The following is a 22649-nucleotide window of genomic DNA, read 5'->3' as shown; positions in this document are numbered from 1 at the left end:
AATCCAAGGCCAGTCAGTTTTAAATAAAGGGTGAAGAATTGCAGCAATGATGTTGTCATTATCATAAAGATTATTAAACCTATAACATGATATTTTTGTTAGACTTGGTTCTTGTAAGTAATGATTAATAATTTAATATTAAATTCTAAAATAATCTGTCTTTGTTTTTCCTTATTCTAAATTTAAAATTTTTTTTATTACGTATGATATGAAGTTCCAATGCTTGTTACTTGATGGAAAAAAATATATTGTGCTACATTTGTAAATAAATATAATATTAAAATTTATTAAATTACTTGAATTTGCTTACAAAATTATGAAGCCCAGCAGCAATGTAACAATTTAAGAAAAGAAAATCAATTTGAACGGGAAATTATAACAATCAGACATTTTCACAAAATTTTAAATTTAATAAATTTAATTTAAAAAATAAATTTAATTTAAAATTAATTTATCACAACATATTAAAAATAAAATTAATTATTTGAATATATCTTTAAAAGTAATTAGTTACTTTTGGCAGTTACATTTCAAAAATTATAACTAGTTACAGTTACTAGTTACAATTTTAAAAATATAACTAGTTACAGTTATTTTTTAGCCAAAATGTAACTAGTTACAGGTAACTAGTACTTAACATCACTAGATATCAGGCAAAAATATAAATAAACATTATTATTAAAATTAAACAAACATTAAGATACTTTACTGAACCTGTATAGGGGTCAATATTAGATGCATATCTTTAGTAGTTGGGAGGCTATAGAAAAAGGGTAATGTAAAGAAAAAGCATGGAAAAGAAAAAGGGAAAAGAGGAAAAAAAACGTAAAGGGAAAGAAAAAGATAAAGGAAAAAGATAAAGGGAAAGGAAAATGAGAAGGAAAAAATGGGAAAGGAGAAAGGAAATAAAATGTAGAAAGGAGCAGGGATAGGAAAAGGTAATGAGGAAGAAGGAAAGAAAATTTGGAAAGGAGCAGGGAGAGGAAAAGGAAAGAAAAGAGGTGGAAAAAGGAAAAGGTTAAAGCAAAAGGTTAAGGAAAAGAGAAATGGAAAATATAAAATGAAAAAGGGAGATAAAAAGTAAAGAAAACGGGATAATGGAAAGTGAAATATAAAATAGAGAAAAAGGGAAAGCGAAAGAAAAAATAGATAAAGGAAATATGAAAGAAAAATGAAAAGAAAAACAGAAAAGGGAAAATGAAGGAAAAAATGAAAAAGGTAAAGAAAAATAAGGAAAAGAAAAAGGTGGGAATAGGGAAAAAAGAAAATGGGGTGAGGAAAAAAGGAAAGTAAACGGGATAATGAATAGTTAAATAAAAAATAGAGAAAAGGGAGAGTGAAAGAAAAAATAGATAAAAAAATGAAAAGTAAATGAAAAATGAAAAGAAAAAAGGAAAAGGAAAAAAAAGGTCTACGGAAAAGAGAGAATAAGGAAAAAAAAACAATAGGAAGGAAAATGAGAAGGAAAGGAAAAGGGAGTGGGGGGTAGGATTCAGGGATCCAAACTGAAACGAATATCGGTTCGGGTTCAGGTTCGGATAAAAATAAAGGTTCAAGGTTCAGGTTCGGTTCATAAAAATATAAAATATCGGTTCGGTTCGAAGCTCTAAAAACCGGTTTGAATACTTATGTATATAGGAAAAATATTTTTTTAATTTATCACTAATTTAAAAAATACATGTATAAAACCTTCATTTTTATTAATTGCACATTATAAAATAATATTTAATTTATACATATAAAAATAAATATCAATGATTAATTTTAATATGAAAAATATTTTACTTTTTTTTGCTTAAATTTTTTTTATTAAGCCACACGATTATTATATTTTCAAAATTCGTCAAATTACATCTATAAGGAGATAGTATAAATTTAATTGTTGAAAAACATCTTTCCACACTAACTTGGGAAGCCAATATGATATCAGATTTAATGTGTCATTTATAATAATATTTTGGATTTAATTTTTCTCTAAGCATTATAATTTAGCTTAAAATATTTAAAAAATATAAAATGACAATATACTAAAGTTAATAAAAATTATGACCGACACTTATCAATCAAATGTGATTGATGATAATCTTTAAAATAATTCGAATAGAATTGAAATTTTTTCAATATACTAATTAACTTTATTTTATAAGAATAAAATCATGAAGCTAGAACCGGTTCAGAGGCATTTTAGCGGTTCGGTTCAGGTTAAGCTAGAAATTTTTTTTAGTGGTTTAGGTTCGGTTCAGGTTAGATAAAAAATACCGGTTTTTAGCGGTTTAAAGGTTCGGTTCAGGTTCGGTTTGGATTTCTGGTAGGATTGTTAAAAAATATGATTTGGGTTGATTTACAAAAATGAGCTTATTAAGATTTTATCCATAATAATATATAAGACTGATTTTCCTAGTAGATGGCAGAAATGTTTGGACCTTTATATTGCCAGATCTCGAGGCCTATATAATATTATTTTGTATAAAATCAAAGGGTCATTTTTAAATCGAGCCAAATCAGCATCTGAATAACCTTATAAAAATGAAAGGTAAAGAAAAGGGGGAGAAAAGGAACAGTGAAAGGGAAAAGAAAAAGGAAGACAAAAGGAAAGAATAAATAGAACTTATTTTTGCTTTTATTAAAATTAAACCTGTAAAGGAGTCAATTGTTGTTTTTCTCTTGTAATAGAGATGCTAGTATTAATCTCATTTAGAGAGCATACCCATTGTTTAGTATCTATCTATAATATATATAAAAGCCTTGTCAAGTTCTCATGTCACACTTTTCATGTTTCACTTTTCATGTCCCACTTATAATATATATTCAAAAAATCATTAATTTTGAAAAGTACCTGTGGCCCAATCGGGCAAGAACTTTTCTTACAAATCTAGATGGATTAATGGACTTGGGTTCGAATCCCGGCAAATATTTTTTTTCTTAATCTGGTAAAATATTTTTTTTCTTAATCTGACAAAATTAATCAAATAGATACGATTCAAAGAGTACGAGATTTATTTAAATACTTTTTTAATTCTTGAATTTATGTATAATTTAAAATTTAAACGATTATATGGGGAATCAGATATAAAAGCCTGGAGGACTTCGCCTCCCAGACCCCCTTTAACGGGCTTTCGGCCCCTTTGCCCGGCCTTCGGCGTTTTTATCTTAAAAATCATAACCATATCTTCGATAATATATAATTAATATATCTTTTAAATGCATCAATAATATGTTATTATAATTTAGTAGATTATTCTCAATGACTTTATAATAATACTACCTAGAATAATTTCAATAGTAATATAATATCCTTTCACAAACATCAAAACCAAAATATATAAATATGAATGGTATTTATTTGATATAAAGTCACTTTTAAGTCTTTTGAACGTATAATCTAAAAATTTATCTGGGAGGGGTTCAAACCCGAAAACCATCCCCGTAGCTACGCCACTGTGTAGAATGTATATTTTTCATAACTTATTATAACATTTTTGATTAAATGTATATTTTGTTTAACTTATATATAATTTGACTATGATTAAAGTTAACCTCCTATTATTTGTTAACTTAGAATATCTTTTTATTTTTTCTATTGTAATTTAATAACAATGTCTTAAATTTAAATTTATATTTTGTAACTAAGTAATAAATCATTAGGAAGGGTGGTGGTTTGTTTAAAATTTAAAATAGAATGAACATATTTTTAGCATTGTACTTTAATATGTATTCATGATTTTCATATAAATACCAGGAGCTAACCAGTAGAATGATAGGTAAATCATTCCCCTTCATTTGATCCTAATTTTGATTTTCCCAATAATATAAATGGCAAAAAATATATACATATTAGACAGATTTAATTCTTATAAACCCCTACATAACACCTATTTTTCTGGATCCAAGGTAAAAATAAATTATTCTGGGTTTTCCTGGGTTTGGGAAATATTTTTTACAATTAATATGGACTTGAAAGTAGCTTGGGAAACATTTTATAAAATTAATATAGTCTTAGATTGCTGAAATTTTTTTAATTTTAAATATGGGTTAGAAATTAACCTGAAAATTTCTTTTGGAAACATGGCCAGGCCTGATCAAATACCAAGGCCCATGCAACTTTCATATTCTGATTGTATTTTTAAATGCATTGTGACTTTTTATATATTTTATTTCAGTTCTCAACTATCAAAATTATTATGGTCTTTTTGAGAAAATTTTCCCAAGTGCGTGGACCTGGCTTGTGAATTTTTTTAATATTAGGTATAGGTGTAATATTTAACACAGAATATTTACATGGCCCTCAGGTAAAAGCTAATTTAAATATATTTTAATAAAAATAGTAATCATTCTCAGTCTTAATGGGTTGGCCTTTGTCTGAAGTAGGGGTGAGCTGGGTTAAAATAGAATAAAAAATAGATATGGTGTTTAGAGATATACCTATCTCCCGGGTTGGGAAAAAATTTTGAAAATTACTATGGGTTGCCAAGTTTGGGAAAATTATTTTTTATAAAATTTTTATAGGTTGGGCTGGGTTTGAAAAATATTTTAAATTTTCCAAAAATATTATGAGCTAGAATGCTTGAGAATTTTTTAATATTAACTATGAGTCAGACATTGGCCTAAAAAAATTTTTATGCAGGCCTGGACTCAGCCTGATCAAAAAACCTAGGCCCATGAATCTGATTTTGATTGTATTTTTAACATTATGATTATTTAAATATTTTATTTCAGTTCTCAACTACCAAAATTATTATATTCACTGGGCTTGGAAGAATTTTTCAAAATTATTATGGCTTTGTACTTTGCCTGGGAATTTTTTTAATATTAAATATTAGGTATAAATGATCAGTAATATTTATCAAATAATATTGGTATTATCAAGTAAAAGCTTTAAATTTAATTTTACAATACCATAATTTACACTTAGTTTTAATGGATTAAACCTGGCATGAAGGGGGGGGGGGGAGGGATTAAAAGATTAATAATTGGATATTATTTTCAAATAAGAGGTAAAAACTATCATAAAAGTAAGAAAGAAAATTCTCATTCCCCGTCATTTTTGACGGGCTATCTTCTAGTAATGAATAATATGTTTAAATAAATATTATGTTCATATAAATTTAAATATATTATCAATAAAATAAATAATAGTAACAATAAATACTTAATTCATTATTTATTTTATATAAAATATTCATTATATTATATTTGAATTCAGAGTTGTTAAAGGATCGAATCAAAAGATCGCCTATCCTGGATTCGATCCTAAATTTGTCAATTTTCTCGGATTTAAGATCCTGGCCTTAAATTGTGGATCGTGATTAAATCATTTTTTTAAATATTCGATCCCGATCCTTTTAAAAATTATTTTTATACTTAAAAAGCAATAAATAAAATAAAAATTTTGAAAATTAAATTTAAATATTATTTTAAAAAAAATATCTATCTACATCATATTTTATCAACCACCATTCCACCAGATTTTATATTTCAACAATTTCCCAAATTTTTTGTAAGAACAAGTTATATTTATTTATTAATTATATTATAATATAAATTCTAGGTTTCAATAATGTCCTACATTATAGATTTAGAAGATAATACATCTACTTCTATTGATGTGACAGCAGATATAAGTGAGAATGAGAATCTTTTACCATTTCATAATTTACGTAAGTATTTTACTTAATGTGAAACGGATGGATGCAAAAACAAAATATCTTCTTCAAATATTAGCAGTTCAAACGTAAAGAGTCATTTAGAAGTAATTAATTCTTTTAAAAATACAATTTTTATTATTTGTGAAGATCATAACAATATGCATATAATGAAAATTATAGATTTCCTTCACTATATGATGACAGTATTGGCATCAATAATTCACCCAAAATGTAGGCTCAATTGGCCTTTTATTAATCTGCCACAAAATTTGTTGCTAAAAGAAAAGTTAATTGCCCATTTAGAAGATATACAGGGTCAACTATATGCAGATCCTTCAAATGAATGCATGGATCGATAACTTAATTTTTAAAAGAGAGGTGAAATAAATTAAACACATGGATCGATACCTTTTTTGAGAAAAACTCGTCACAAAATGCTCTTTCCATTATTTTTTATTATTCTAATGATGATTCAGTGAATATCTTTGATAATTATGTTAATTAAAAAAACATTTATTGAATATAACACACCTTTACCATCAAGCGCTCCTGTGGAGAGTTTGTTTAATAAAGCTAAGCATGTACTTAATGAAAAACGTGGTTGTTTAAATACTGATAATTTAGAAAATTTTTTATTATTAATGGCTAATTTAATTATAAATAAATATATTCTAATTGTTATACTTATATTATACTATTACAATAAATTTATAACATATTTATTTATTTTTATTTTAGTTAATTTTGCATTGATCAGAAATTTAAATAAGAAAAAGATCGGGATTGGGATTCGATCTTTTTAAAAAAAGAGGATCGATTAACAGCCTGTTTGAATTATTAATTAAAAAAAAAATTATTCTTGTATTTACCTTTACATAACGCGTTGCAGTGGCTTATCCAAGATTTTCCTATAGTGGAGATAGGGGGGGGGGATTTTCAAAGTAGTGAGCTATAGAAAAATAATTTATTAATGCAACTAGCAGCAAAAATAAACTATCATTGATCTAGAATTTAATATTGATATCGCTTCAGATGACACATTATAATATCATGTAAAGATATTCTGATCATCTCTTTCAGTTCTATAAATACCGAAACTGAATCATGATGTATAACCCATTGTGTAGGGAACATATTTTATAAATTTATGATGATGGGTTTCTGGTTCATTCATTGATATATTTCGATTTAATCTTACCGCTTCGGATATTTAAATATTATAAATTTTGAATATAATGGTTAAAAATATATTTTATTTATTCTATTTTGTAGGTTAAAATACCCAAGGCATTTGCGTATAGAAGGTAGAGTATATTAATCGAATATTGCTATTTCAACGAATGAGATGCACAATGATAGCGGATGGATATTTTTTTAAATATGTGCTTTGACCATCCTAACCTTGTCCTCGCATTTAAATTATATTCAGCTTATATTTCTCTATATTTAACAAAATAGTTTGGGCGAGGGCCTCCCCTCTTATATTCACAACCACAACTGGTATAAACTTAAAAATTTATGATATTTGTATATCACATATGATGTATAATTTTTTTATCATCATTAAAATCAAAGAAAGTATATTAATAAAATTTATTTTTAAAATATAAATTTTATGTTTGATTATTGATATTCTAATACTTGAAAAATTTTAATTGAGGGTGGAGAGGTGGGGGGTAAATTTTTATTAGCTTTATATTATATTTATGAAATTAAACAAATTTGTGATGCCCCCTTCCCTCACCTCCCATTGGTTACGCAATGAGATTTGATAAAAAAAGGCTCATTTACAAAAAAATACCCCAAAAAATAAATAGATGGGTATCGATGACATGACTTAGTTACGACATACATCGGAAATAATATAAATAATGATATTTATTCATATTCTTAATTTAAAAAAATTAATTGTATATATATTCGTCTTTGATAATTTATGAAAAATCGTACCCCCCCCCCTCTACATATATTTAAAAGTAGATAAATCAATATTTTCATTCCGATCTATCTTACCATATGGTATTCTACCATTTTATTTATCATTAAAAATATGCAATTACTATTGATCATATTTAATCTGTACAGGTTATTATTTGCAATATTAGTCTAAATATGTTGAATAATTCATTAAATATAACTTTTACTTTTAATATGAATATAGAGAACTATAAAATAATTTTGTGCTAGTTGATTATAGACTGTATATTTATAGTTTAAATTTTTATGTAAAATAACAGAATTTGGTAAATAAATTAAAATTAATTTGAGCACTAATACTAATTGAATAAAGCAAAAAATATTAAGTTTTAGAATATGATTTTGTTTTATAAAAACAAATATTACTAGGATACTTAAATAATTATTTCATAAAATATATTAAAATGAATTTTTTATATACTTAATTTTACCTATTAATTATAGATAAATAATGGTTTTATCCCATATTTATTATTGGGTCAAGCTGAACTTTGCTTTCCCTGAATATGCACCAGATTTAGGTGGTGGAATTATGTTTGACCCACTTTTTGGGTTTCAAGGTTCCATATCTCATGAAGAATACAAAAGATCTCTTAAAAGACATGATGACCATCATCAAATTCATCAAAATCTACAATATATGACTAAGGAAAATCTTGATGAAAACCATTTTGACAATGATGCCAACAGGGTAGAATTTTGTGAAACTAGCATTATCCAAGACCGTGGTTCAAATACCAGAGGCAGTCTACTTTTGGCTAACATCAACCCTATGGCAGTTTTGCCTATCTCTTGGAGATTTCCCAAGGGTGAATCTGCCCCTGAATACAAGCCCACACCAAGACCCCTCAAAAGGGAACCCCCTTCAAGGAGGAACATTGAAGATGCCCATTTAACAACTAAGGCCAAAGATTATTGTGCTAACTTTATGATAGCATTCCAACAGTGCCGGACAGATCATTATCCACGCTTCAACAAGGCCTGCAAACCTATATTTAAGGAATTATCACATTGTACTTATGAGGACTACATTGATAGGCTCAAGGAGTTTGAGAGAGAGCGACGGTTGATAGAAAGGGAGAATAGGATACTTGAGAAGGATAGAAAAGAGGGCATGGATTCTTAAAAGAATAAGATTCTTAAAGAAAATTTTTTTATGAAAATAGTACTTATATTTTTTCATGTTAAGTAAATATATTTTAAATATATATATAAACACATTTTATTTGTCAATTATTGTGCATTGTGGTTTTTAAATATATATATAAACACATTTTATTTGTCAATTATTGTGCATTGTGGTTTTTAAATACAAATGTTTATTTGATTATTTTATTAATTTTTGATTTTTTTAAAAATGATTTTAAATTTGTTGTATTAAATTAATAAAAAAAATTATAATTGTATTATTAAAATTGTATTATTAAAATTTTTTCAAACAACAAAATGATAATCTATTTTGCAAACTATTTTTTAAAATAGGTGAGAGTAAAGATTCAATGATTAGTCAGATATGAAGTAGAATTAATAAAAATTTTTTAATCTACATAAAATTTTAAAAAAATCTTATTTATCAGAGTCAAAAAGTTATATAGCAATCAACTATTATAACATGTTCATTATTATTACAATTATATAAAAAAAAATATTTATACAAAAATAAAAAATAATCACAATTTTAAATAAACGGTGTTTGTTTTTTATCGTTTTACAAATATCCTGATCGTCAGATTTTTAGATTCTTTCTTTGGGTTAATCTATACTGAAAAAATTTATAAAAAACAGAAATGACAAAAAAAACTAAATAAGCAGAAAATGTTAACAAAATAAAGCAGAAAAACTCAACTGAAAATCAAAAATCGGAAAACCCGAAACGTCAATCCTACTAAATCTTACTCAGCTAAAAATGTGATAACTTAACTACTAAATACTTGTGGACTTTTAAATCGTAACTTTTTATTTTAAACACATAAACATCAAAGAATTAATCATGAAAAAATGGTTTATAAATTTAACCATAAAAAATTAATAATGAATCATAAAAAATCATTTTTTTTATCCCAACGATAAAAAAAAATATTACAAAAATCAAAGTTGAAATGATTGAAATTTCAAATACAAAAAAAATATTATAATTTACGACATATACTGTCGTCTTTTATTGCCTATAGTTTTTGATAAAATTGATGGCCTGCTTTCCGATCATGCCTAAGGTGTTAGTGACTATTTATATCAGAGATTTGCAGAGGTACCATTTGCAAGGCCCAACCCGGTTTTAAATTTTTTAGGCCCGGCCCGGATATTTTTTAAAAAAATTTTTTACGGCCCGGCCCGGCCCGGATTTAAAAATTTAAGGTTCGGAATTTTTTAAAATTATATTCGACCTGGTATATACAAAAATTCACCTATGAGGTATTTTACCATATTTTTCAGCGAGTATTATCTCTTATATTTAAAAAATACATGTAAAAAGCTAATATTTTGAGAATATTATATTGAATTTATAAAAATTATAAAACTGTTATTTATAAAAATGGATATTTTGAGCATATACTATATTTTATATTGCATTTATAAAAATAAAACTAATATTCATAAAAATGGTAATAATATTTGTCATATACTATATTTTATATTACATTTAAAAAAAATAAAACTAATATTTAATTTATAAAAATGGAAAATATTTTGAGAATATAATATATTGTATTTAATTTACTATTTAATTTACTATTTAATTTATAAAATAAAAATAAATCGCTATTTAAAAAAATGCATGTATAATAAATAGTATTTTGAAAATATAATCTAATTGCACAATATTAATATAATTTATTTTATAATATAAATTTTTAACAAAAGAAGATAATTGTATTATATAATATTGTAAAAAAAAATAATGTAAAATGTTGGATTAAAAACTTTCATGACTCAAGGTAAATATAATAAATGCAATAAATATTTGACAGTTTGCAAAGTAAAAAACCAGCATGATTGACGAAACCCTATACTCAAGAAAGATATTAAAAATTCACAAATTATCATGAAGAAAGAGAAGCATATCTACCTTTTCAGGTTGAAGATTACTTCTTCTTTCTTCAAGAATTCTCCCAGTAGTGGAAAAATTCCGCTCACAGCTTGCACTTAAAGCAGGAATTGCCAATTTTGCTAAAATTGGAAATTCGCTTTGATGAGCCGCCCACCACTCTAACAAATTATCCACCTTAAATGTTTTATCTATTATTTATGTAATTATAATATTCATCATCGGGTATTGACATATTACCAGAATTACCATCGCCCCATTTGTCATAAAACGATTCAGTTTGTTTAACAACAGTCGTAATTTGACTGGTCGATGGTATTTCAATTACTTCCTGAGCCTCTTGTAATTTAATATAATCTTTTATATAGTTTTCCTTCATTTTGCGATCTGTCCCTGACTACATACGTAATTGCTTGAATTTGGGACAGAGAAAAAGAGAAATAAAATGATACTTGTGTAAAACAAATTTTTCAATTAAAAAATGCTTTATATTAAGTAAAATCAATTTTATTTCTCCTTTTCGCTTTGAAAGGTATTACAAACTTTAAGAAGTGATATTCCTTTATTTGATTGTTTTGGTAAAATATATTCTAAAAATTTAGATATGAATTATAAAAAAATATAATAATACTTGAATATTGGGACTTATTTAAGATATTCCTTTATTTGATTGTTTTGGTAAAATATGTTGTAAAAATTTAGATATGAATTATAAAAAAATATATTAATACTTTGAATAAATTTGCAGGAAATTAATAATTAGATCGATCTGTGGGTTGTTAGGTAGTGTTAACCATCACCCAATATTATATTAATCATAACTATAATATAATATAATCTTATAACCATTAACTCATAATGTAAAAATTTTTATAAAAAATAATAAGGCCCGGCCCGGATATGTTTAAAAAATTTTTTTTTAGGCCCGGCCCGGTATATTTAAAAAATTTAAAAATACGGCCCGGCCCGGGCAGGGCCGGTGATTTATATAGAGGCTGTGTTTGTGAGGCCAGCATATTTATTCTTTTAAAGACTTCTGCCTTTTCGATGGCAGAAAATGACAGGTCAATTCGCTGCAAAATCAATGTTCGTCCAGGGGATAAAGAATATAATATCCGGGCCTAGGGCGTTTTCATTTAATAGGCCTACTGGTTGAAGAGTGGATGGGATATATACTTTTTTGAGAGCAGCTATGAGAATGTTGTTAATGAATTTATGGTGGGATTAACGTCCGAGGGAGAACGTAGTGAAGGGATGGTAATTTGATTCAAGGGGCTGCCACAATGAACGCAAATGAAGGGTGCAACTGTATTATATCCAAGGCGAGAAGATATTGATATGCGTTATTCACTTCTAAGGAGATCGGGATTGTAACTGAGGATGGCTTCCAACTATTCATAAACAGAGTTTGCCTTTAATATTATATCATTTAGGTTTCCCTCAAAGTGCCTGTTCAAAATGATGTATATAAAACGGGCGATCAAACGAGCATTCCAGTATTCTGAATGTTAGAGGCTGGAAGGCAGAAGAGAGACAAGCTGTTACATCCCAAAAGGAATTATTTTTTCACAAAAATGTAATTAGTTACTAAAAAATAAGCCTATATACGATAAGACTTACTGTAAAAATATGAGTGACTTATGTTCAATGGGAAATATGTGCGGCTTATATTCAAGAAGACTTACTGTAATAGGATTTACTGTAAAATATATATGGTATACACTCAAGAGTTTCTTAGTCTTAATTTATATTTTGATTTTTTTTTATTAAACTTACTTAAGATCAATGTAACTACAATTTTTAATAACATAACTTCAATTTAATTCTTTCCATATAAATTTATTAAGAACATAATACATCTCATTTTACGTAAAATTCAATAATGATAAAATCAACATCAGAAAAAAAAATATACATGAAAAATATTATACATATTTCCCATTTATTATTATACTAGATGATAAACCGTCAAGAATGACGGGTAATCAGAATTTTATTCTTTACTCATTGATTTATTTTTTGGAAAAACCCTCAGATGGCAGATTCAAGAATTAATGTCATAAGGGTATTTAAGGATTATTATAAATAGATTGAGCACATAATAATTTTTACAGATTTTTGATAGCTCGTCAAGAATGACGGTGAATAAGAAATTTTTTCTTTATTTAATGCTGGATAAATAATAAATTTTACCTTTATATGATGATGAATGAATTAGAATTTTTCCTTTATGAAGTTCTAGCAAGAATATATTTTTTATATTATAAATTACAAATACAAATGAATAAAAATTTAGTTTAAAAGATTTTTTATTGTGTACATTAATTAAAATTACTAACCATATACTTCATAAACATACTTTATAAAAAATAAAGGAAAATTTTAGAATAACCTCTTATCTAAATAAATATAAATAACACATCTCACAAGATAGGAAAATTTCTGATTCATTCATCATCAAATAAGGGTAAAATTTATTATTCGTCTATCATTCAATAAAGAAGAAAATTCTTATTCCCCGTCATTCTTGACGAGCTATCAGCTAGTAACTTTTTGATAACGGATTTAAAAAATCTTTAAAATATATGTAAATTTAAGTCAAGGTCACAACAGGCATTATTTTTGTTTATGCTAAAAAAAATGGATTAATATTTCCTCCATATATAACTTCGCAATGGCTTTCTTTATTTCCTTGTGTCCAACAATTTCTTGAATCCAGCAATTATCAGAAATTTTTTAGCAAATGATTTAAATAGCATATCTAAGGTTTGTCCATTCCTTTAAGTTCAAATAAAGTTAGATGGGAAATGAAATGATTCAATTATTGAAATTAGAGACCTTCACGGGCTTCGATTTATTCATCAGCCTTCAGTCCAGGTCAGCAGTAAAAATAATTTGCAGGCCTATTTTATATTAAATAAAAAAAATCAAACCCAAATCCATCATAAGTTTTAAAATTATTTGCCCAAACCCATATTTAAAAATTTAATTTATTGCTTTAAATGAAAATAACAATATTTAAGTGTATTTAATTTAGGCAATCACTTTTTTGCAATGCTGAAATTTATTTTCATTAGAAGAAAAAAAAATGCATTATATTTTTTAAGTTAGTCACAGTTTAATAGGCTAAATTTAAATTAAATATTTTTAGGCTTTTTATCAAAAACAAAACCCAATCCTGGCCCAGGCACATTAGTAAATATATTATTTATGCTAAAAAATGGATTATTTCCTCCATATATAAACTTCACAATGGCTTTCTTTATTTCCTTTCCAACAATTTCTTGAATCCAGCAATTATCAAAGTCAACTGGGTATAATGACTTTCGAAATCCACTAATTTAGAGTTGGGATTCACAGTTCTAATTTTATATATGGATAGAAATTATCCGATAATTATATTTTTAATTATTTTAAAAAATTCAAAATTGTAAAAAAAATTTCAAAATAAATAGAAACTTATAATATATTCATTTTTTCCCTTTTCAAGTGCGATTGGACCGTATCACGTCAATACCGCAAAACTTTTACCGCGAAATGTATTATCGCGAATGCATTATCGCGAATGTCGATTACCGCGAAAAGATATTATAGCGAATGCATTACCGCGAATGCATTAGAGCGAATGTATCATAGCGAATATATTAGCGCGAATGCATTATAGCGAATGCATTACCGCGAAAATATTATAGCGAATGCATCACAGCGAATGTAATACCGCGAATGCATTATCGCGAATGCATCATAGCGAATGTATTATAGCGAATATATTAGCGCGAATGCATTATAGCGATTATAGCGAATGCATTACCGCGAAAACATTGTAGCGAATGTATTACAGCGAATGTAATACCGCGAATGCATTATCGCGAATGCATCATAGCAAATGTATTATAGCGAATATATTAGCGCGAATGCATTATAGCGAATGCATTTCCGCGAAAACATTATAGCGAATGTATTACAACTAACATTATCACAATGCAATAGTGATTTATATTTGACAAAATTATATTTAACCCATTTATTAAGTTCCAAAAAACCAGAGAACCAGCTTAATTGTCTATATTTATTTAAAGTAGCGTTTTAAAATTATTTACCTCTAAAACACGTCACTTGTTATTTATGAAATTCGTATTTTATTAAAAAATATGTGGAATTTGGTATACTCAATTTTTTTAACGATTAGATTAAGTCGTTTTTTACAAAAACCTATTAATAAATATTTTAATATTTTATATTTTAAGATTGATTCTAGTAAAAGTTAATTTTTGCCCCAACAAGCCCCAAACCCCAGGCTTGTAGATTATATTGGTTTATTAAGTCTCATATAGGATAATTGTTATTATCAATAATACACCATTTGTATATAAATAATTCATAAAAAATTTCAAAATATGATAAAGTTTTAATTTTTTAATTTTTTTTCTAATTCTTTTGATTATCAACCACCAGAAAAGGTGAAAGTTAAAGGGAAAAAAATAGAATTTAAAGCTATAATAGCCAATGAATACTTATTATATCATATTTTTAAGCATAATATAATTAATTCGACCTAATTCTAATAGCCCCTAGTTACTGCTATGATTAACCCTTTCCAGCGCTAAAAAAATATGTTGATATTTTTAAATAAGATTAGATGAAGGGGAACATTGGATTGAGACCTCTATCTTATTAAATCTTTTGTAATCGTCATTAATTTTATAGCTTTAAAACATAAAATCTTATCTTTTTTAAATTTAAACATTGTTAAATTTAAAAATAATAAATGCCAACTCCTGTTTCAAATATAAATCTTAAAATGATAAAAAATATATTTAATTATATATTTTGGTGGTTTCAATAGAGATGATATGTGAATTTAGTTCAAATTTAATATTTTGTAAGTTATTTTCAAATCATATTATTCTGCCTGAAAGGGAATGCCTACAATAAATATTTTTAAACATAATGATTATGAGACTTTCTGAAATGGGAAAAGAAGATTTTTTAATTTCATATTCTGTCTATTTAATTATTTCTAAATCTCACTGTGCAAACTGGTTTATTATTCATGATACGGTTTAAAACAATTTCAACTTTAAGAGAGACAGAAGGCCACAAATCCATATTTTTATGCCGTTTAATATTATAGTGAAAAACATTTTAATTATGCTTTAATATTAGTTACTTATCTTAAATTCCGTATAAAACAATTTATAAAATACAGAGAAAATATTCAAAATAACGAAATTTGAAAATTTAGGGCAGGGCTTTAAATAATCAGAGCTAAAAAATGCAGACCGAAGAACACAGGTATATTAATTTACGACATTTACATTATTTATTTTATTACTAATTATGACATTGAAATATGTTAAATTCAATTTTGTTTGTACTGTAAAAAATAGCTAAATATTAATAAAAGTATAATTTTTTTTGGCGTTGATAAAGCTATCCTTTCAAAAATAACCCAGCGGCTGAAATTATATTTTTCTATTAAAATCTTTAGACATTTTTGGAATTGGATAAAAATAAAGTTATTACCAAACTATAATTTACTTCTGGCACCTTACTTTAAAAAGATGAAAGGTGCAATAATTCTTTTTCAATTTTTTTAAAGATTTATATAAGTTAATTGATGATACTACGAAATAAGATTTATAAATAGATTACATGACTTGTTTATTAACTCATATTTTGTTATATTTTATTACTCTAAAATAATAATTTAATTTTTTTTAAATTCTGGAACCCTAACTGAACTTGGGATCAAGACTAGTGCCTGAAATCTAACTCGTTATATTAAAATTTATTAATGTTTACAACCCTTAATATTTTGATTAGTAATTTTTTTAAATCTCACTTTCGCGTTTCAATTTATATATAGAATTTAATTTTATTTATAAAACTCTTCATATATTATTAAAGATCAATTCACTATATTGCCACAAAAATGAATTTTTCTAACCAAAAATCTAATAATAATAATATGAGAATACCATTACAATCTGCTAGCTGCTTATAGAGTTTTATATTTTTACTAAAAAATATAAAATAATATAAAAATATATATTTGCTATTTTATTTTTTTATTATAATTGAATACATTATTGTAAAATTATATATTTAAATTAATATTGGATGCTAGGCCCTTCAAGTACGATAAAATATCGCGATTTCTGTAATCCGATACTATTCTTTTTAGTCTTTCTGAGAGATTCCGGTATTTTTTTCTTGGAGAAGCTTCATCATCACCTTCTTGTAGTTGGACATTTTTTAACTCAGTTAAACTTTGTTGCTTTTTAAGTCCTTAAAATGATATAAATATTCAATGTATAATCAATTTTCCTTTTTAAAAAAACTAAATTATTCTATAATTTTTTTCTTAAATTTTTTACCTGGAAATTTAATATTATACCTGTTATAAATCTCCATATTGTAGGATGATAGGAAGTCAGCAATGAATTAAAACTCCTGTGCCATCCCTCCATAGAATTATTTGTATTCGCGTCGCCATTAAGTATGGAATTATAGCAATTCCATAAAGGAATAGGAAAAATTGGGATTAATCTTTCCCTCCCATAAGATTTCCCTATATATGTGTTTTCAAAATAATCAATAATGGGCTGTAAAATAACATTTTCTTGATAAAACGGAGACATTATTAATGTCTCAAAAGCCATTGTAACATCTGTTTCTGGCACATAGGCCAAACATACCATCATTTTTAAAAATAAACAAAATTGTGTATAGGTTTTATATTGCATTGATATTTCTGGAAACCTTTGTATTTTTCTCCAAAAACTTTGACCAAAATGAAATAAACATCCTCTTTGTTTCGTTAACTGGAAGACCGATTTGAATGCATTGATTGCCGATAACTCAAAATCGGTCATTATAAAATCAGGAGAGATTGTTACATATGATCGAATAATTTCAAAAACTCGCTTGTAATCCTCACTCCTTTTACCGGTCATCAATATGTAAACTAGGGGGAAAACCGTTTTATTTTTTACTCCGTGAAGCGTATAAAGTTGATGAAAAAGAGGAGGTGTACATTTAAAAGTACCATCGGCGAACTACATCGCACATGAGGAGAGAAATTCAAGATTTCCATCAGTGGAGAATATTAAAAGTCGCTCGTTTATCTTAATTTATAATATAAAATTGCAGTATTAAAAGTTTAATCTAATAATTTTTAAAATAATTACTTGCAATTTACCAAATTTTGATTTTCAGTTGAAATATATAAAATTTAAACAAATTGTTCAATTTTACCTCATCATCATGAATGATAAAATTCTAGCCTTTCTCTGTAATAGTATATTCGTAGGGTAAAATTAATTCGGCTAAAGAAGTTGGGCACAGTGGTGGATGATTGTGAGAGCTTCTTGTACGGTGTATTATCCTTTTAATAAGGCTGGAGTTAGGAATCTTCATTGCGATGGATTCATCTAGATTTGCCGATATCTCCGAGGTAATCATACTGGGAGTATCGATAGTTGTTTTCGCTTTATGCTTAATTTCGTTAACAATTTTTCGTGACTCAGTTTGAGCAATATCCGGAATATGATTGTGCTCGAATTTATTTGGAATTTTTTCATTATTTCGGCATGTGAGCCTGGCCATACACTTATGAGTATCTCTCTCTACGCACCTATAGTAGTAGGTAGGAGGCACCTTTTTATCAAGCCTGTAAACAAAGTTATTATATATCTCTAGATCTAAACCTTTATAACTTTTAATCATAATTATTTAAATGATATATTGAGTAATTTGTTTATATAAAAAATAAAAATATTTTAATAATATGTAAAATAAAATGACAAAAATTTTCGAATCTTTACTATTCTTAAAAAACAAGCCAGTTGCTGTAATATAAATTCTCAGAACACCCTTGAATAAAAAAAAGGGATAAAATAATCTTAAAAACATTTTGTCTGGGTCATAAATAATTTTACGCTATTTTAAAATTATTTTTAAATATATTTTGCCTATAAAAATAAAAAATTTATTTTTTATATCAAATTTATGTCTAATTTTAATTATGATTAATGATAATATAGATATATATATATTTTTAAGGAAAAACAAATTACTAAAATAACTATATTCACATATATACAAATGAGAGGTTTTCTTAATAATAAAATGACCATATAATAATTATTAAAATGACCACATAAAAATATATAAGTTAAAATAATAATTATTCAAATGACCACATAAAAATATATAAAAAAATAAATATTCAAGTGACCACATATTAAAAAATTAATAAATAAATAAAATATCAAAAATTTCCCCGTGATTCAGGTAGTTACCCCTTTATCAACGCCAAAAAAATTATACTTTTATTAATATTTAGCTATTTTTTACAGTACTGACAAAATTGAATTTAACATATTTCAAATAAATAATATAAATGTCGTAAATTAATATACCTGTGTTCTTCGGTCTGCATTTTTTACCTCTGATTAAACGTGTCATTCGTTTTTTATGAAATCTCCTGTCTTAATATTCTCAAAATATATAATTTAAAGTGGTTTTTAGAAAATTAAGATAAAAAAAATGTAGTCGTACATATATATTTTTAAAGATTTCCTTTAATTCATAAACTATAACATAAAAACAAAATATTTTAAATTTTATAAAGTGGCTTTTAGAAAATTAAGATAAAAAAATGTAGTCGGACATATATATTTTTAAAGATTTCTTCAAATTCATAAACTATAACAAAAATATTTTGGCATTATTAAACAAATCTCATTATTAAATACCACTAACAATATAAACATACGATAATTTTCTAAATTATGTATTTTATCAAAGATCTGATAATGATAAAATTTTGACATGAGAATAAAAATTGGAATCAAGTTTAATTCCTGAATTCTCTAGGAAAAAGTGGAATATTAATCCAGTTCACCAAGCTAACCCCATGGTTATCATATAACTCATCAATCTCCTTTTGTTTTTCAACTAAGATTTTATCAAGCAAAACCATAGATTCGTAATACGAATTCCACTAGAATTTATCAGATACCTACCCAATTTCTTGATGTTACCTGCCATATTGGTAGACATTTTTTGTTTATTACACAAAGTAAGACATTTTGGAAAGTACTTTGTGATATTATTTTATGTTATCAGCTAAAGCTAAAAAATTTCTGATGCCCATAATTAGGGGAGACCGGTGTTATAATGAACCCAGGGTTATAGTGAGAGTGGCTTTATTTTCTAGAGTATTAAACTCTAAGAGATAATTTTTTACCAAAACTATATACTTATATATTGCATATGCGGCTATAATTTTTATTTCTATCGAACCGCTTGAAGAATTTTTATAATGCTTTATATCATTCGTACCTTCAAAAGTAACTTTTTACACTTTTACTATTTTTCAAAAATAAAGATTAATATACAATTTTACCACACAAAAATCATCTTATATAAAAGAAAAAATCCTATTTAATAGAATAACAATTTACCCGAACAAAATTGATAATATAAATACTTCAAAATATGATCTTAATCAAAGTGGTGCTACTGGGGCTATTTTTATGGGGTTAGGTCGAACCTTTTTTTTGCTATTTTTAAAAAATTTGACATGCAAAAAAAGCCAAGGAGAGACCAACTAAAAGAAAAAAAATCGAAAAATGTTATTATATGATAAATAATTGTTTGGTATACAAATAAATTATATCAAGCATAACAATCAAGACTGCTTTCAATGTCAGTTATTAGTTACATGGCTTTGCAAAGATTGTGAATGTTTTAAATGATTTTATATAACATTTTTATGTTTTAAATCATTAAATATATCCTAATAAAAAAATATATAACTTTTATATATGGAAAATTAAGCAGAGTTTATAATAGCCTCGACCAAGGGCTTGTTCGTCCCCGGGTAGGGTTCACTCGGTTACCAAAAAAAATTCCAGGAAAAATGATATTTTGAAAAAATTATTAGAGATGTATTTTTGAAATTTAAACACATCATAAAACTAATAGAGCTGAACAAAATGAGATATTTTTTATTAAAAATGATAAAGTACTTATAATTTTCTTAAGGTTTGCCTTTAGGGTTCGCCATAACCCCGTTTCCCCCTACAAGTTTTCAATAAATTAAAAAGAAAAAACTTGATGTTTAATATTTAAAATGATTAGATGAAAAAGAGAAATCTATTTTATTACTTAGAATCTTTTTTATATATTTTGAGTCAAAAAAAAGAAAAGCCTTAGCCTTAATTTCAATAAAAAAATGTTTTTAGAGCCAATCCCCATTTTAACTTAATTTTCAGATTCAACTAAGTCAGTCGAAAAGTCGATAAATATAAAATTGTAACTTTCATGAAACTCCATTCGCGATATGATATTGCATTCGTTATAATGCATTCGCGATAATGCATTCGCTATAATGCATTCGCTATAATGCAGCTATAATGCATTCGCTATAATGCATTCGCTATAATGCATTCGCTATAATGTATTCGCGATAATTCATTCGCTATAATACATTCGCTATAATGCATTCGCGGTAATATATTCGCGATAATGAATTCGCGATAATTCATTCGCTGTAATGTATTCGCTATAATACATTCGCGATAACATTTTCGCGGTATTACATTCGCGCTAATACATTCGCTATAATATTTTCGCTGTATTATATTCGCTATAATGCATTCGCGGTAATGCATTCGCTATATTATATTCGCGATAATGCATTCGCTGTAATGCATTCGCTATAATATCTTTTCGCGGTAATCAACATTCGCGATAATGCATTCGCGATAATGCATTCGCGATAATACATTTCGCGCTAAAATTTTCGCGGTATTGACATGTAACCCGATTGGACATGTGCACAAAAATTTTCTTCTAATTTTTATCCATGCGAGTAATTAGACATTTACAAACAGGAATTTTTAAATTACAATATTAACATTATTGTTTATTATTGAGACAAAATGTGATATTACGTAATAAACGGAAAAAAATTCCTCTTTTGGCCGTATTCATTGAAACTGCCATCACCATTACCAACCAAATTTTCTTCTTCTTATTTTTCTTTTTTTTCAAATTTTATGATAATTAATAATGTTTTTGTTAAGTAATTGTAATTGTCTTTTTTTTTATAATTCTCCTTTAAACTACTTGTTTTGTTTTGGTAATGAGATTCAAAATTTAAATTATTTTTCTTTTTTTTACTAGTTTTTGTTTTGGTAAATTCAAAAAATTAAATTGTTTTTCTTTTTTCTGAACCACACAAATTCTAATTGTGAATGACATTATATTAGTTACAAATTTTATTATAAAAAGATCGAATTTCATTTTATATTTTCAGTGAAAAATTAATTTGATTCTTAAATAAAATAACTATTATTACAATTTTCTCCGAATATTTGTCCAATATTCCAGAACATATCACGGTGGCAGTCCGCTACATACCCAATGAAATCGTAAATTAATAAATAAATATCAAACAGGTTCTCAATAATAATGTTAATATAAATATTGAATTTCCGGTATACTCAGGCAATGGCGATCTTTTTCTAAGTAGATTCTAAGACATATTCAAGGATGCTCAGATCTCGGATATCAAAAAAGCAGGATTTTTTACAAGAAAATTACCAGACGAAGAATATATCAAGCTCAAGTAGATATGTTCACCTACCGACTTCATTAATCCATCGATATTGATTGAAAAATTCAGGTTATTACACCCGAGGAAATCTACAAGTTCGAACTTCATATTATTTAACGCAGCTGTACAAGGTAATAATGAAATTTACATCAATTGGGTAAGTAGATTATGCATTTAAAAAAAAATGAGTGTTTGCTAGATGATAGGAGAGTAATTGAAAAAGTAAATATTTCGTCAATCATCAAAAATATTAGGCAGAAAATTACGTTAAAAGAAAACATTACATTAGCAGAAGTTCTTACTTTACGAGTGGATTTTGAAGAGTTGGAATTAAAAGAAAATATAATTG

At 26.2% G+C, this 22649-nt stretch overlaps 2 protein-coding genes across 3 annotated transcripts in view; both read left to right on the top strand.

Moving 5' to 3' along the window:
- LOC135928607 (splicing factor U2AF 35 kDa subunit-like) overlaps nt 1–22649 on the top strand; it is a 160109-nt gene that overhangs the window by 84857 nt on the left and 52603 nt on the right. The gene's annotated exons all lie outside the window — the stretch shown is intronic.
- On the top strand, nt 7627–8939 carry LOC135928167 (uncharacterized). 2 transcript variants are annotated; one of them, XM_065464533.1, is made up of 2 exons: nt 7627–7730; nt 8067–8939. In XM_065464533.1, the coding sequence occupies exon 2, from the start codon at nt 8074–8076 to the stop codon at nt 8746–8748; it is 675 nt and encodes a 224-aa protein (XP_065320605.1). In that variant the 5' UTR covers nt 7627–7730; nt 8067–8073; the 3' UTR covers nt 8749–8939. The 2 variants fall into 2 exon arrangements, with proteins under 2 accessions (XP_065320605.1, XP_065320606.1); XM_065464534.1 differs by having other exon boundaries at nt 7637–7664.

Source organism: Gordionus sp. m RMFG-2023, chromosome 4 (genome assembly GCF_954871325.1).
Source record: "Gordionus sp. m RMFG-2023 chromosome 4, tfGorSpeb1-WG-v2, whole genome shotgun sequence".
NCBI lineage: Eukaryota > Metazoa > Nematomorpha > Gordioida > Chordodea > Parachordodidae > Gordionus > Gordionus sp. m RMFG-2023.
This window is presented reverse-complemented; position numbering and strand designations above follow the sequence as displayed.

Coding starts and splice junctions, on each gene's coding strand:
- LOC135928167 (XM_065464533.1), top strand. CDS start 8,074: ATGGTTTTATCCCATATTTATTATTGGGTCAAGCTGAACTTTGCTTTC.